The sequence below is a fragment of the Rhamphochromis sp. 'chilingali' genome, assembly GCF_963969265.1.
Source record: "Rhamphochromis sp. 'chilingali' genome assembly, chromosome: 22".
In the NCBI taxonomy this organism is placed as follows: Eukaryota; Metazoa; Chordata; class Actinopteri; order Cichliformes; family Cichlidae; genus Rhamphochromis; species Rhamphochromis sp. 'chilingali'.
The window spans coordinates 13686818-13703911 of record NC_137950.1 but is presented as its reverse complement, the minus strand read 5'-3'; the positions used below and the strand labels follow the sequence as shown (position 1 = coordinate 13703911).

The 17094-nt window shown below is 41.0% G+C and overlaps 1 protein-coding gene across 1 annotated transcript in view; it reads left to right on the top strand.

The window, feature by feature from the left end:
- ankfn1b (ankyrin repeat and fibronectin type III domain containing 1b) overlaps positions 1-17094 on the top strand; it is a 162750-nt gene continuing 145656 nt past the window's right edge. The window contains exons 1-2 of the mRNA XM_080873812.1: positions 1-207; positions 5502-5594. Of these exons, the coding sequence (XP_080729938.1) occupies positions 5578-5594 (17 nt within the window). The 5' untranslated portion in view covers positions 1-207; positions 5502-5577. The remainder of the gene's footprint in view (positions 208-5501; positions 5595-17094) is intronic.

Here is a 17094-nt window from a genome sequence, read left to right as displayed (position 1 = left end):
AGACAGAAGCAGGCAGTCCGGGGCGGAGAAAAGTTACAGCTTGGTGGAGTTGTTTCTCGTGCTGCTACGGCTCGCTACACATTACCGGTGTCACAAACTAATTGTTTAGAACACAGTGACAAAAGCTAAGTAGTCGCTTGACTCTAGCTAACAAGAACGGCACCCGGGAATAGTTGAAAAGGAAACAAATACTTCTTCGACAAGAAGGTATGGAAATGACTGCATCTTACACTTTTTGTCCCCACTTGTGCACTTGTTCGCTATTCATTTCCTTTCCGCTTAATATCTCTGCTTCACTCTGTTTTCTGGACGATTTTTTTCATTTAAAAAAATCTTAGCTGGCCCACTTCAGTCAACTTTTTGTGGGTGTATTGTTTTCAAAGGCCAGTGTCGGTGCGTACACACAGTTGTCATGACAATGCTAGGGAAACCCTGCGCGAGGCACGTTGAGAGACACAAAAGGACCCCGGCTTAGCTTTGCTTTTAAACTTTTTTTTTTAATTAAAAAACCCCAAAGAGTGTTCTTTTTTTGTCTTTTACCCGTCAACGAGAAAGATATAAAAAACAAACAAACAAACAAACAAAACAAAACCAAAAAAAAAAAAAAGCGGCTTTGTCAACATTTATTTATTAGTATCCTGTGTCAGTGGAAAGAGGAGCACTTCGGGGGAGGTAACGAGGTCAGAAGGATATGTGGAATCTGTTGGGCTAAGGTGTGTCCTGTGTTTATATGAGGCAGATTGTGACCCTGCCAGTCAGGAAAAGGATGCTTTTAGTCGGCCCTTTGCTGCTTTATGGTCAGCACACATGTGGAAATGACTGGCTTCTACAATAGAGAGTTAGCAACACACAATTGTCTTAGGGGAAAAGGAAAAAGATGTGTGTGTGTGTGTGTGTGTGTGTGTGTGTGTGTGTGTGTGTGTGTGTGTGTGTGTGTGAGAGAGAGAGAGAGAGAGAGAGAGAGAGAGAGAATGGAAGTAGTAGCTGTGTGAATGACAAAATAAATACATGTGTTACACTACGGTATGTTTGCATTTGTGTGTAGATGGTAGGAAACTGAGGACTGGGTAACATTAGGTGGTCATCAACTTACGGGTGGGGGTTTTTGAAGGTGGGTGGAGGGTAACTACAGTTCAGTCATACAGCAGACACACCAGACGGAGCAAATTGGGACCTACTGGCTGGAATGAAGCTGGCAACACGCAGGATAGGAAAGCTTTTCGCTCAGATGACTCATGGTTATGCTTGTTTACAGTCTTGTGCAAGGGAAGTTTTCACTATTCCAGGTGCTTAAAGATGAGTGTCTCGTGAACCGGTGCCATGCTTGTCATTAAGTGCAGTGCCAGCGAAATACTCTAACATTAGTAACCTCTGAATACAGTCCAAGCTGTGAGTACTAGGATCCCTAAATATACCTTTAAAATAATAATTATATTCCACAATAGTTCTCTCTTTATGGATATATGAAGGTATGAATTTATTGGTGCCTATTCTCAAAGCTTCCTTGACTGTCAGTGCAAAAGGCAAACATATTCATGGTTAAGCCTTTAAAATATAGTACAGTAGAGCACCACTTGTGCTAATCTGAAGCAGGCTGAACAAAACCTGGAATGAATGCATAATGGTATAGTTTTAATAACAGGAGCTATTACAGTTGCATACTTCCTTTCCTCAATAGGAATCATGCTTTCAAAGATAATGCATGGCTGCATCGATCATTTATCCTCCCTTGGATCTGTGGCAACCTTCCGTCTCTGCTTGTGTGTCGGGGCATGCAGCTGCATCTCCTCAGCCTAGCTTGTGCCCGTAGGGCCTGGAAGCACATTTAAAAAAAAGAAGAAAAAAAAGAGACACTAAACATACAAGCACACACACTCATTCACACACTCATGCACACGGGGGCAACATGAACAAACCTACATCAAAGATACATCTGTTTCTTATGCATGTTTGATGGGACAGGCAGGCAGCGGCTGGCTACTGCTCCTGCTTACCGTACAGCATGGATCAAGTATGCATGACTAGGTGGAAGGAAAGGAAAGGTGTATACCTTACAAATATGTGAAAAGAGAAATAAAACATGCCGTTTTTAAATGTTGCTTTAATCTTTTATCATCATACAGTAGGATTATCAAAATCTAGCTAGTGCTGGCAGAACTAGAGAGCGATAATAAAGCCGAGATACCAGTGAGTCAATAACACTTTGCTCTGTTGTGGAGTCGTCTTTTGTTCTTGCTGTTTGATGTATTGTTGTTCTTTTTATCTGTGAACAGCTGGTATAAATTGCTTTGTCTGGTTGTCTGTCTGTTGACCAAACTCTGCCATGCTGGGACACAAAAACTCAATCGACTGGTTCCCCAAACAAAGAGCACAAGGGCATTTATGCTCGGTGGAAGTCTCCATTTATTTTTGTTTCTTTATCACAATCAGTCCATTCCAGGGCACATTAGTCTCAGTTTAGTACGGTTTGCCACATCAGACGTAAAAATAAAAACAAACTAATAACTTCATTGCATGTCATGTAATCCCAATGCCCTCCTCTGTGATATCAGTATGATGTATTCAGTTAAAAGTAGGAACTTGACCTTACAGCACATTTCAGCATCCGCTGTCTTTTCTTAGCCAGAGATTTCCTACCATCAGCAAAAGATTGGCTCCTAATCCCTGTATTTTTATTTTATTTTTTTGGACTGCAGTAGATCTTGGCACAGGGAAATAAGCACATCAAAAATGTAACTGAAGTTCACCTTCCAAAACATTCAGCACTTTGGATCAAGGCAGCATCCCGTCGGTTCAATCCGACAGTGTGTTTTTCCTCTCGCCAGATGTTCAGCTTAATTAACATGCAGGCTCGGGGCGAAAGAGGTGTTAGCACCCATATGCAGTTTATCCAGGTGCTGCAGCTCTGCATAATTGCCTGACATTTACATGAAAGCTATTGATTAGATTCATGCGCATTGTACTGATTCAAGTTGAGCTGTGTATGTGTGAAGAAAAAGAAAAGAATAACTGTCACTGTAGACCTGCAGCAGTAACTTGATTAGTCAATCACAGGAAATGAAAGAGCAACTGTTTTAGTAATTTAATTGTTGAGTAACAGTTACTTATTTAGAAAAAACCTTCCTTGGTACCATATTGTAAATCTCAGCCTTTGTGATTTGATTCATTTTTTTTCTTGTAATGCTTTTAGCTAATCTTAAACACTTATTTTCTTTTAATAACCTTTGGAAAGTTCACCTATACTTCTAATAGATCCACTGCTGTACTAAAATCCTTTATATGCTGGAAGTCCCAAATTATCATGATTGCATTTGGCTCAAATACTACAGCTTGACTCTTCACTGGCAAACATGAGCGTGTCTGCCCTAGTATAGTAATATTGGCAATAGTATAGGATTAATTATAAAAACATTTTTGCTTCTTTAAATGTCCCTAAAAGGGCTATGGGGATCTTTTTCCACTAAAGACTTTCAAAAGTCGACTAAAAACTAAAAACTAAACTCTCAAGCATATTCAGATTGGGCTTAATCTTAAGACCTATGGTCTGGGTTTCGCAGTTCTGAAACTGAGACCAGATTTGCTTGTTTTGTCATTATGTGCTAGTTTACAAGTTTTGCCTGACATATTTTTCTGTATGTTTATAGCTTCACCAGATAACAGGACACGGACCCTTTTCTTTGTTTCACGAATCTCCAGAATTTTCCTTGCAACTTCTTTGACTCTTTGCTTATATTGAGGCTGCTAGCTTGTAGCTGGCTCTGAGCTCTTGATAGCTTTAGCTTTAGCTACTCTGCCTTTGTTAGTTTCTGTTTTGCTGTTTGTTGTTTGTTTTCTGCTGTGTGAAGGTAATTTAAGTGTTTGATTTGGGTTGCTGTTCTAAACATTCAAAAAACATTTGAGAATCTGTGTTGAGTGAGGACTCACACTGAGGACTGTCTGCCTGTGTTCCTGTGCTTGTTGTGCACAGGCTTGCTAGCTGATCTTTCAGTCACTGGTCAAGGCCGATAACACTGGCAATCAGTTGATTCTGGTCCCTGGCTGGTCAACAAGGGCATCTCTATTTATCATGTCATCCAGTGTTATGCTTGCTTTATTGTTTTTTAGTTGTTGCCATTTAACACTACTAACTTTAACTGAAGGTTAACTAATAACAACTTTATTGTTTTCCTTCTATAAATGAACCCATAGGTTTAACTACATGTAATATAAAGTAAAAATACATAGTTATCTACAGTAATGATAGTATTTACAGGGTATTTTTGCTTTACAACAGTGTTTTTCACTAATAAAGACAGATAGATCTTTAAATGTACTCTAAGCATAAAATGACTTGATTTGTTATATATCACAGTTACATGGATCTTTGGGCCTTTGGACTTGCCAGAAAAAATGTCTGTAAGTGTTTCCTCCTTAACCTCTGGCTAAGTGGATGGCACAACACAGAAGAGCTAACTCATCATGCCAGGACTCTGCAGTCTATTCATACTTATAGGCGAGTGGCCACTCTTTCAATGATGAGGATGTACACATCCTGGACAGGGAGGAACTCTGGTTTGAGCGAGGAGTCAATGAGGTTACGTGAAAAGGGAAAGACCATCTCTGAATCGAGGAGGGGGACTAAGGGTACATCTGTCACCATCTTACAATGCTGTGATTGCAGCCATTCCCCCACTCTCTGTGAATGCTACTTACGGCCATTGATCAATGGTCATGACAAATTGCATATTAATGATCAAGAAACTGACCGTGTGGCCCATTGTTCATCAGTGGTGCTAGTTTTAGTCATTGTGCAAATGTACTGTAAGGTTGGGGAAACCTGCAGTCAATGGAGACTGAAGAAGTCAGTTGGATGAGCGACGAAACGTTTCTCCCACTGAAAACGGGAACAGAATTAACTTTTTGAAAGTCAGTTCCATTGCTACACTAAACGTACAAATCATGTAATTAACCAGTTGTAAATGGATGTAAGAAAAGACCTGATAGTCCTGATCGTGTTTATGGGCTTTAAACACCTATTCAGATTCATGATGTGTAAGTAGAAGGCTGCGATACTTGGTAGTAGTAGTGTAACATTCAGAGAAATTCACAAAGGACACAGAAACCAGCCCTATGCTCTGTTTCCATCATAAATCACACAGCATGACGATAACGTTGAAACTCAACACCTCAAGATCTCACTGGGCTTGAGAGGCCCTTAAAAAAACACGGAGAGGTTGACAGATACAGAGGACATGCAAACTACAAGACCGATAGCTTGAAGGAAAAAATCACCTTCAGCTTTAAAATGAATGATGATTTTGATGTATGACTTAAAGATAGGCCCACATGTGCTTGTTCAGCATTTCCCTCTGTTTTACATTGTTTACAGTGTGCTGCTGACCTCAGCTTCCTAACTGGGAAAACAAAGGAATTTCACCCTACTGTAAAAATAACTGTCGATAAATACAGGCCTTTTCTTCTAATGCACTTTCGGAATAACACACTTGTTTCTCTGCTTCCAGGAAATAAACAAGTGGGTGTAAAAAGGAGGACTACAAATCCCCACCTGAGGAGCCACTGGAGCCTCAGGGTGCTGGAATGGAGCAACTCATAGAGTAAGACAGATCATGTCTTTCTTTATCTTATTTGACAGCTTGTTTTACACAGATTGCTGACATGCTTTATTGTGTTTACTAAATGAACGTCCTGTCTCTATTTTGGTGCTTCCTGGAACTGTTGTTGCCCAAGCTTCAGCTGCATGCATGGCATTGTGTTTGGCGGTGTATAGCTATACTGCATCTACTAAGAGATTACATCAGCTCACCAAGCATTTTGGGAACTGTAAATAAGATGCCTTAATAAGAAACTTCAGGGGCCAAATGTTTCAAAGACTTTGATTTAAGGATATTTATAAGTGATTAAACAGTGGTGACATCTAAACACATCTTTTGTCTTTCTGCATGTTTTGGATATTTTGGTGAGGCAGGTTGTTGTGGTGCATGTCTGTGCATTTAGAAATCTTGTTATTTTCTATTCTTAGCTAAACAGAACTCATCATCGTCCAGCATGCGAAAGGTTGGCTCTTTGATTTGATAGAGGCAGTTCTGCGAAAGTGAGGGTTGGATAAACAATCTTGCAAGGCTCTCTGAACCAAAGAGGGCAGGCAATACAAAGCAACCCACATATAACATGAATACGCTTGGGAGCAGTCGCATCTCGAATTCAATGAAGGCGCGCCATTATTCGTAAACTCTGTGGCTACGTTTCCTCTTTGAACAGCGAGTCAGCAGAAAGTTTAAAAAAGCCTGGAAAGGATGGTGCAGAAGAGCAGTAACCACACCATCTGAATGTTGTTGGGGGATGGGCAGGTGATTTATCTGACCCTAAATGCCTTTTGTCCACTTTGCGAATGCAAAAACTCTTAGCTCAGCGTCATGCCATCTAGCTCAGACTCAGCTTTTATAATGTGCTGTTATCCTCTGAAAACCTGCTTTCCTTCATTCAACGCACAGTAGTTTCCTCTGCAAACATGTGCGGTTCTCGTCTTGTCAACGCTGCTGTAGCTGGGCAGAGTGTGATAAGAGCCATGGGAGTTCTATCTTCACTCCTCAGCTCATTCTGCAGATAGCTGAAACAGGATTGGCATTGTGTTTCTGGGCTGTGTGCACATACAGTAAGCGCTGTGTGTGTGTGTGTGTGTGTGTGTGTGTGTGTGTGTGTGTGTGTGTGTGTGTGTGAATCACACGATCCATGGTGGGATTTCATTATACATATCTTTCACCGGCATGGACGCAGAATGTATAATTCATACCTGTGACTGGGCCTAGAAAGGGATGCGTGCCTGCTTGCTTTCCCTTCAGCTCCCTACACTCCAACCTGTCAAGTGAGACCATTCATTTACAGTAACCAAGTGTCAGCCCTACTCGTGTCTCATATTGAGTCAGTGATTGTTGAATCAGCCCTCCTCCCTTTCTGACACCTATGACTCCCATGCCAGGATGTCTAGCTTTCTCTTAATGATTAGATTACGTCACCGACCTGCTGCTGCACCATGCCAAACTATGAAGTGACAAAGAAGGGCTCCTGATTTGCGCAACTTCGCACTCCCTGGCTTGTGACTCATTGGTGAGTCATGGCAACAGGCAAGGGGGCTATAAACGCACCCCCATGCATGTTCACACACATACACTCAAGCTTGTACACATGGTTCTGACAGCAAATACTTTCTCTGTTGTTCCCGATAGTGTGTGTGTGTGTGTGTGTGTGTGTGTGTGTGTGTGTGTGTGTGTGTGTGTGTGTGTGTGTGTGTGTGTGTGTGTGTGTGTGTGTTTGGTCTTGCGTGAATGCACCCAAAGACACCATATTTCTGTCCTTCCACTCTATCGTTGTGCCTGAGTACAGAGAAACACACAACATTATTTATTATAATCATCACCGGTGTAATAGAGTTTGTGTTTTCCAGATAAAGCGGAGTCAGTAATTGTTTGACACTCGGCGCATTCCAATTAATGTTTTGTTGACTCAGTCTTGATAAGATAAGGCCAAGCATAATAATGAAAACTTGTTATATTTGTGGTTATTTAGATTTAGGTACTCAACCAACAGAGGGCGATGCAACCATTTACCATGAGGAATTAATCCTATTAGCGTTTCTTTGTGTGAATTCATTTGGCAAGTCCCATTTTTAATCTAATTATACAATAAGCCTTTTAAGAAAAGATGTTTGTTAGTTGATTGATGTTGCCAGTTTATTGATTAACTCATCAGTATTCTATATTTCAAATATTGGAGTTTGGGAGAGTGGGCGATAATGGCCTTTCCATTTTAATGCCTCATAACATTTCCTCTGTCTTCATGTAGTTTTGAATTCCTAAGAGGCTTACTTTTTCATTTGTATAGTTGCTCTAACAAAATGCCTGGAACATTGATATCTGAGATCACTTAGATGTTTCCTGAACAAGTGTGGTTTAATATTAGATTGCACTGTTTAATATCCCATGACATAGCCTGTCGCTGGTTCACACCTAATTGCAGGTGTTAGCGCTCCTAAACTGTCTTAAAATTGTTTTGTCACAGTAGTATTAGTACTGTGCTAAAGTCTTGAGGCATCCTTCATTTCTTTATATTTTGCTTCCAAGAAGCCAGACTTTCTTATCATAGTTCCAGCTTTTGTGAAGGTCCCGACCTTGTACCTGACCATTTCCAGAGGACTTAAAAATGGCTTGTGAATCATTGAGGCATAACAATGCAACACTTTCTTTCTACTTTCAATGACTAAAAGAAAAGGCCAAAGATAATGCAGTTTGACTGTAGGGCTGCCACAAATGATTATTTTGATAGTCGACTAGTCACCGATTATTTTTGCGATTAGTCGACTAATCAGATCATGCATCCATTGGACGTAAAACGTACAGCTTATTGCACCAGCATGCACCTGCTCTTATATGACTATCATTAGCTTACAGCTTTAAGTGCTTAAGGTACGTGCTGACTAAAAATAAAGACAAGATCATAGTTTATTACATTTTAATGAAATTTGCAGATTGTTTCGGTGGAGTTTAATAAACTCAGCTGTCTGCTCCTTGCTATCTGAGATATAACAGGACACGAGTATATTCTCGAGCATCTCACACTTCTGATAATCAGTTGTCTGCTTGACATTTATTCAGCTGTGTAAAAACTATAACTTTAATCTCAGCCAAACTGATTTACTAAGGAACAAAGAATATACTGAAATAAGCCAAACAATAACATTTTTAAGTTATCTAAGTGACTTATACATCATGTTTAACCTGAGTAGTGAAAGACGGCGGTGGGTTTGAAAGCGATTTGCCGGGAGTCCGGTGTTCTCACCGGCTCTAGTGAGCCTTGAACCCCCGCTAGCTAACGAGCTGGTGGGTAACAGACGTCTCCGAAAGTGCTTTTGAAAACATGTGGTGTCTTGATAAACCAAGCAGATATCTGAAGTTTACACAGCTACATTCTCGCCTGAAAATATGTTAAACGTTTATTTTGTGACCCAGAAAGAATAATAAGAGTAATATTAAAACGAACTAGCTGCCGCTATTGTTGGAAACTGAGCAGGGCCGCGCTATGAATTCTTTGATAGGTTGGGCCACGAAGTATACACCCGACCCATCCTTCAAATCTGGGGAAATGAAGGGCGCATTTGTCGGCCGCATTTGTCGGAGTCTTCAAATTTGGACAGTCTTCATCGTGTCGCTGTAACGTAATCGGCCTACAAATGCAGGCACAGGAGGATGCTGTGCCTGAATTTGGACACAGCTACGATACCGGACACTACTTCTTCTTCTTCAGGGCTTAACGGCAGCTGGCATCCTTGTACATGCAGTGCTGCCATCTTCTGTTTCAGTCCGTTATTACACTCTTAAACCCTACTACTTATTCCTTCCGTCTTTTGGGATCTTACAAAGCTTCAAACGAGGAATGTGAGGAAAACAGGCAAGTGGAGGATAAAAGAAGATGTGGAAGGCCTAAAAACAACCTACAGTAGATGAACAGTATCTGAAATTCATGTTCTTAAGAAATAGAAAATCCATCAAAAAAGTATTGAGAGGTGTATCTGGCACTACAATTGATCCATCTACTGTTCACTAAAGCCTCATCAGAAATGATCTCAGTGGAAGGGTAGCTGTCAAGAAGCCATGTTTAAGAATGGGAAACATGGAGAAAAGGTTGAGGTATGCCAAATTACACAAAATTGGACTGAAAATCAGTGGCAAAAGGTCTACTGAAGTGACCTTGTCGTCAAAATGTACGAGGTCAGAAGTGGTGTCCAACATTAAGTGTCTACAGCCTTCTGTAAAACAGAAGGTGGAGGCTCTGTCATGGTTTGGGACTAGATTTTAGGCCGTGGTGTTGGGAATCTTGTCAAAATTTATGGAGTTATGAAAGCAAAAAAGTACCATCAGATTGTCTGATTAGCAGCACCATTTTTAGCATGACAGTGATCCCAAACAGACTGCCATTGCAGTAAAAACATATCTGGATATGTCGTGGAACACTATCAATCATGGTTTGCACAACCTCAACATGACCTCAACATATTTGAGGAAGTGAAGGATCATCTTGACAGAGAACAGAAAAAAAGGCAGCCAACATCCACAGAAGAGCTTTGAATGTCCTTCAAGAAGGCGGGAGAACCATTCCTGATGACTACTTAAAGAAATTACAAGAAAGTTTGCCTAAGTGAATTCAGTCTGTGTTGCAGCATATAAGTGGTCATACCAAATATTGACTTTCAAGCTCGTTTGAATTGTCCAAACGTTTTGCTTATATACTTCCATGTATGTTTGCACAAGACAGGAAGAGCCTGGTTACCTATTTTGGAGCAACACTACTTAAGAAATAAGGAAAAGAAGACTAGTCAGCAGTAGGTCAAATACATAGATTTGGCATGGTTCTTTTAAATACATAAAAAACAAGAATAATCTGTTTAAGGAAACATTTAGGCCAGACAAAATTGTCTAGATAAATGTACAGTGATTTTATTTTACATTGTATATATCTTGTCCTGCCAAAAATAGCTTTGACCCCTCTGGGTATTAACCTAGGAGAGCATCGTGGTCTTGGACCATCTTGATGCTGGCAGCAGGGTCTGCAGATTGGATTTGTTAAAATGCTCCATCTGATTGGCTTGTAGAGGAGCGTTGAAACTGAGTCAGTGCCCTGGCCTGTTTGTCGTGTTCCTTGTGCTCGTCATGATTACATTTTGCGGTGTGGCAGGGCACAGTGACCAACTGTAGAGGTCTTTGCTTTAAATAAGTGCCAAGTTTGGACTGCAGTACTCTTGTTGTTGGTACATGTAAAAATGACAACCATATAAATGCATGTACCCAAGGCTTTCCAGCAGAATAATGCATTATGACAAGAGGATCAATACTATTTACTTCATTTGCCAATGTGTCTAATCTTACTATTTGTCATCATCATCACGTTGACGGGGACGTCATGTAATTGATTATAGCAGTCAGGGTCATTCTTCACTGGACTGTTTATCTTGAGTAAGTACATTTTTTATCTAGAAAATGACATGAAATCATTTGAAGAGCTTAATCCAGGGTTTAAATGTGACTTATGTCTTGGGCAAAAGAAAAAAAAAAGGGAAAAAATGATCGCAGAAGGTGCAGCAGTGTTTTAGATGCTTTAATGGGTCATTTGTCTTTGCACACAGCAGAATCATTTGTCTGGAACAGCTGACCAGAGTAAATGTACAGGCTCCTTTTTTAACTGAATTGAATTACCTCCACTGAGAGTAAGCTGGCAGCAATCTGATAAAGAAGTCAGTGTTAAGAAATTGAAGCCTGCTGTCTATTAAGGGGTTCTCATGCCCTATAAAAGTGCTTTAAGGAAAACAAACACCCTAGGCCGATGTCAGAAAGTGGACGCCTGGGAGTCAGGCTCTTCAGAACTGAGGCAGGCAGATGACGAATGTAAAATTAATACATAACTGCTCACAAAGGAGACAGGAGGCTACTGGACGTCTTGTAAAATGTGTATTTCTGCATGAATAACACTAACGTTTAGTAGCTCTTTATGCTTTTATGTTACAGTGGGTTTTATTTGTTTTTTGCGAATGAACAGATAACTATGAAGCTTAGTAGAAGATTCAAGATATTTATTTCCTAAACTCTACTGTGATGAGCTGAGCAAATACTTTTTGTCACTGGGGAAATATAACTGGCTCTAACTGGGCCATTCAGGACTACTCTGTCACACAGAAGCAGTGCTGGCTGCACAGACAAACTGGTGCTGGTACTTATGGCCTTTGCACTGCTTTATTTATGTGAATTGTTTTTGATGATGATGATTTATGGGTTCCAGCTCTCGGTACTCACTTAGTTACGCTCTACAAAAAATAAAGCGTTACCCTACCACACACCCCCTCTTACTTGGTGCAAAATACACAGCCTTACTGTGAAGTGAAAGCTGAGACGCGTCACTGGCAAAGTGGCTGCTGTCTGAGGGAATATTTTAGCTGTCTTGTTGAGTTCAGGATTTATTAGGCCTAATGGCGTTGACGTCAGATCAGCATGCTTGTTTTTTGTCTTAGCTGCCGTGTTTCTTTCTTTGATCTTTGTCACAACTAAACAACTTGAGGTGCCTGTTTACGTTGTTCTCATCTCTAGGCATCATGCTGAGTGGAAGTGTGCTGCATGCATTCGGGCTGAGAAGATGGATTACTGCTGCCTCGCAGGGAGCGACTGTGTTTGTGCGTCCTATCTGTCCACGTGTAAGCTGCTGGGTGTGATTCTCCAAGGACGTGCGAACAACATACCCGGGAGGTCTCATGCCTGTGTTCTTAAGACAGACACGATCTCAGTACCCTGTCAACCCCTGCTGCAAACACTCCCATGTGCACACGCTTAAACAGTAATGCATCAGCGCCCCCCTTTGATTCCCGGTTGTCCTTTTCTGTTATTGTACCTTGAAGTGGAGTTTTGACACCAAACATGGCTCGCTTGTCCCCAGAAATTCTGAGTGTGTTTTTGGTTTGGGTTATTGCGAACGCCAATGGAAGAGCACTCGCTGCACATCGAACACCCCACCTCCACATGTGCACTCGCACACACAAATAGATACAGCAGTGGCAGCCTAATCATTCTTCAGACAATGAAGGCAACGAGGAAGCGCACTCAGCGGAGTGCATATCCCACTGAACTGCCGCATAATGAATCATGAAGGGTAGTCAGCTGGACATCAGACATGAGCAAAAACAGAAGCAGTGGTCAGCTTCCATCTAAACAAAGACTGTGTGTGTGTGTATGTGAGGATGTCTGAAGTGTTTATGTGTCGTTAAAAAAGGACAGCAGTGAACATACTTAGCTGCTGTGTGAATGTGAGTTACTTGACTGAAAGAGGGAGAGGGAAAGAAGGAAAAAAGCTATAGAGTCCTCTAGGGGTTTCTGACTCAGAAGAGTATTGAATTTTGCATGAAGAGTGTTAGAAGTCATGTCTTACAATAGGACATGTCCAGGATGTAGCCTGCCTCTTTCCTATCCCAGTCAGCTGAGATAAACTCCAGCTGCCTCTGTGACACTGAACTGGATAAGCGGTTAAGAAAATGGGTAGATGGGTATCATACAGTAGAAGGGAAATTTCTGCCTATTGCTGCTGTGTTTGTGTTGCTGTGGCAGTACACATGTCTTAAGATTGAAGTTCTACACAAGTTAGCAAAAGACAAGCTTAAAGGTTTTAGGTGAGCACAAAAAGCCTTCCATTTTAAGCACATGAAGTGAAGTATTAGCGACCCCATCAATGTATTTTCGCTTAAACAAGCAGCTGTTTTTTATGTGCATCAAAGTTATATAAAAAATTTAACAGTTCAAATGCAAATTACTTGCTGACAGTTTAACCAAAAGGCATTTCCAGTGGAAAGTGGCCGACACATCCTGAGCATAACCATATATAATATCCACAAAACTTAAAAAGAGGTTGTACACACACACAATACGGTAATATTATGTTGAAGCACAGTACCTATCACTCCGCGAGGCTCCTGCAGCCGTAATGCTCCGACAATCCATCAAGTGGTGCGGCTTCATAGCTTACGAAAGTCATACTAGAACATTTTTTGACAGATTTTTGAGCGCCGTGTACCACATAAAATCGGTTGGAGGTAAGTAAGCACAACCAGAGTTTATACATAAGGCACACCGGACTATAAGGGGCACTGTCGATTTTTCAGAAAATCAAAAGATTGATTTTAAGTGTACTTTATTTTCTGAAAAACACGGTAATAACGACAGCCCGCTTGCATGCTCTACCAAAAATTGTGCCTTTGTGTGTATCTGATGGATACACCAAAGCCAAACCAGTTCCACACCACTGAAGTTGCGCCATTTTTACAAACCATCCATCCATCCATCCATTCGCTTCCGCTTATCCTTTTCAGGGTCGCGGGGGGCGCTGGAGCCCATCCCAGCTGTCATAGGGCGAGAGGCAGGGTACACCCTGGACGGGACGCCAGTCTGCCGCAGGGCTTTTACAAACCAATTCTGGTTCATCTGTTTCATTCAACGATCCGCTTTCGCCCTTCTCATTCTCTGTCGCCGCCATGCTTTTTCCGCCATCTGCGTATAAAAACAAAGGCACTACGCATGCGTGTTTTACCCATATTCTATCGCGATATTTCATTTTCTTATCATTGCCTAACTGTAGGCAATGATAAGACACGGGTATCATACAGTAGAAGGGAAATTTCTGCCTATTGCTGCTGTGTTTGTGTTGCTGTGGCAGTACACGTCTTAAGATTGAAGTTCTACACAAGTTAGCAAAAGACAAGCTTAAAGGTTTTAGGTGAGCACAAAAAGCCTTCCATTTTAAGCACATGAAGTGAAGTATTACCGGCCATATTACCGGCCATATTACCGGCCATATGGCCGTAGGGCCGTAGGGCTCGGCCATATCGGTGAACGGTATGATATGGCCGAGCCCTACTAACTAGTATCTTTTTATAACTTGTTAAGTCTTTGTGTCTGTATTGGGTGTTCGGGTGTTTTTTGCTATTTTGATAGTCTTGCATCTTTTGCGTCTTACCTTTAGTTATATTTTCCCCTTGTCTCCTCATCTGATTTGGTTGAGCTGTATCTAGTTTCTCAGATGTTTCCTCCTCCTCCGGTTGCCCCCTGTGTCTGTATTTGTGTAGTTATATCAGCCTCAGTTTTCATTATTCTTTGCCATGATGTCTGTTACATCATGGCAAAGTTGTTCCCTTTTATTGCCTTTTAATTGGTGCTCTGAGATCATCCATCTTCTTCCCAGTGGACCTCCCGTTTTCCGTGATGATAGCTTTGTACCTTTTTTAGTTGTAAAACACTCACCTATCTCTCCATCGCTCTTCACCACTCCATCTCGACACCCTTTCACCAGCAAACACGTGCCGAAACAAAAAGCTGAGGAGAGATAGTGATAAACCATCTCTGTAACAAGATGTTGATGCTACATCAGGCTCCAGTTTGAAACTCAAACTAACAGACAGAAATACCCTCCTTCTGTTTTCTCTCACTTTGAGATGACGATGAATCAGTGTAGCAGCTCCGTACGCGCACATTTATTTTCAGAGTGCAGACATGCGACCACTGGCAACGCGTGTGTGTGTGTGTGTCACAAGTACTGATTATATCTGCTATATGCAAGAGATGCTGACATGAAACTGCAGCAAGGCAGAATAAATTTAATATAAATCTAATACTAACGTGATTTAAAGCAATAATGGGAAAACAAGCCATTTATCACATTTTCTTCACAGTCAAATTAAATGACATCATCATACATCAGCATCGTTGCATTTTGCACACTGAAAATCATAAATTCAAGACAACAATGACTAAAACGCACTTTGACCCAGAATATAGTCCTAATGCAGAGCTCTTACATGCTATCAGGTACTCGGTGTGAACTGAATGAAATTTTGCAGCTATGTAATCAGAGCTGAAGCCTAGATGCTTACAAACAGCTTTACAGGAACTTGTAAAGTCCTTTCAGTCATGTTTCTAACCTGCTGTTATGAAGCTATATCCAGGCTAAATCATGTCAGTGAAGCTCTACCGATAAGTATTGATTTACTTCCTAATCACTAGAGAATAAACGGGGAACCACTTCTGAGATCAGCAGACTTCTAGAGGTGGGGCTGGAATTGTTTTAATCTTCTACTACAGTTCTTTTTACCTTGTCATTTCTACGAACACCTTGAAATTACATGTTTTTGACATCAAGAAGCAGTTTTGACTTGCAACCTGGAAGAGATGTTTCATCAGTAGTTTTACAGGTCAAGGAGAAGAGAAATTCAGAGTCAGCAACCAATACTTACATGAATTCATCTTTTATTTAGACCACCCTCCTAGGGCTAGCTATTCCCTGGATTATAGTGTATCTCCTGGCATTATGCAGACAGGGGTGGGGTGCTGTCATATAGTGAAAGAGAAAAAGATGGATAGATGGGCTAAAATGAGGAAATTATGGAGGCAAAGAAGAGGAGACAGAAGGGCTGTCTAGTTCCTCAGCCTTCAGGCAGAGCATTTCCATTTGTCTTTCTGATGATGGTTAAATTAGAGGAATATGACATTTCACTGTGGTGCGTGTAGGTGTTCCTGCTTTCCAGTGTTGTTGAGTCTGCGTAGGACATCGAAATAAAAAGTTTTAAAGTGGAAATCATGTGCTTTTTCTGCTTTTTCTGCATCTTCTGTCTTGGATCTGTATGTGGTCTGAATTGGGGGATATTCTAAATATGTCCACCTCAGACAGAGCAGTTATTATGTTCGGGGTGGCACAGTGAGAAGCAAAGATGGGTCTTAGTAAGTTACAAAATTCTAAATACTGAACACTGGCAGTGAGTCAACATTTATTTACAAAGTGATAATTAAGACAAATATGTTAAGGAGTGAAAATGAACAAAAGAAGGAAGTGACTAAACTTCAGGGTCTCCTCATGCAGCAAAACAACATACGCAAAACCTAATAAAAAATAAAAGCCCTAAGCTACATAATCAAACTAAAGCGACAGAACCTGCAGGTCTTTGCTACAAAACCACAGAGAAAGTGGTTAATGATAAAATGGTAAACCCAGCTTCCATCGCCTTAAGAGACAGATTTAAACAAATGCAAAGTAACAGGAACTAAACTTTCCAGGTTTGCCCCAAGTCACTTTTAAGTAAGGCATTTCAAATGATGCCAGACAAGCCCAAACTGAATATCAACCCAACACAGAGCCCAGTGGCCAAATGGCAAGGATCACTTGGCAATGGGGCTCTAGATATACAGCCCCTCTAACAAGCAGCTGCTTTTCGTCCGTGGCAGATCTGGAACACAGAAAAAGAAGTCAAAAGGTCGGCATGAGAGTGTAAAATGATAATTCATTGTTCTGTGTTATATGTGTTCAGCTTCCCTGCAGTGTTGGGCCGGTGTGGGAATGCATTTGTAGAGCATTTAAGAAAGTATGCCCTGGATATGACCATCTCAGACACCGCATTCGCTCACACTTGTCAAACCTTTTGCTTTTTCACATTGCCTCATAAAAAGGCAATTGCTGACCATTATTCCTAAAAATATTCAGAGCCTTTGGCTGAATAATCATCTAATTTCTTTGCAGAATCAA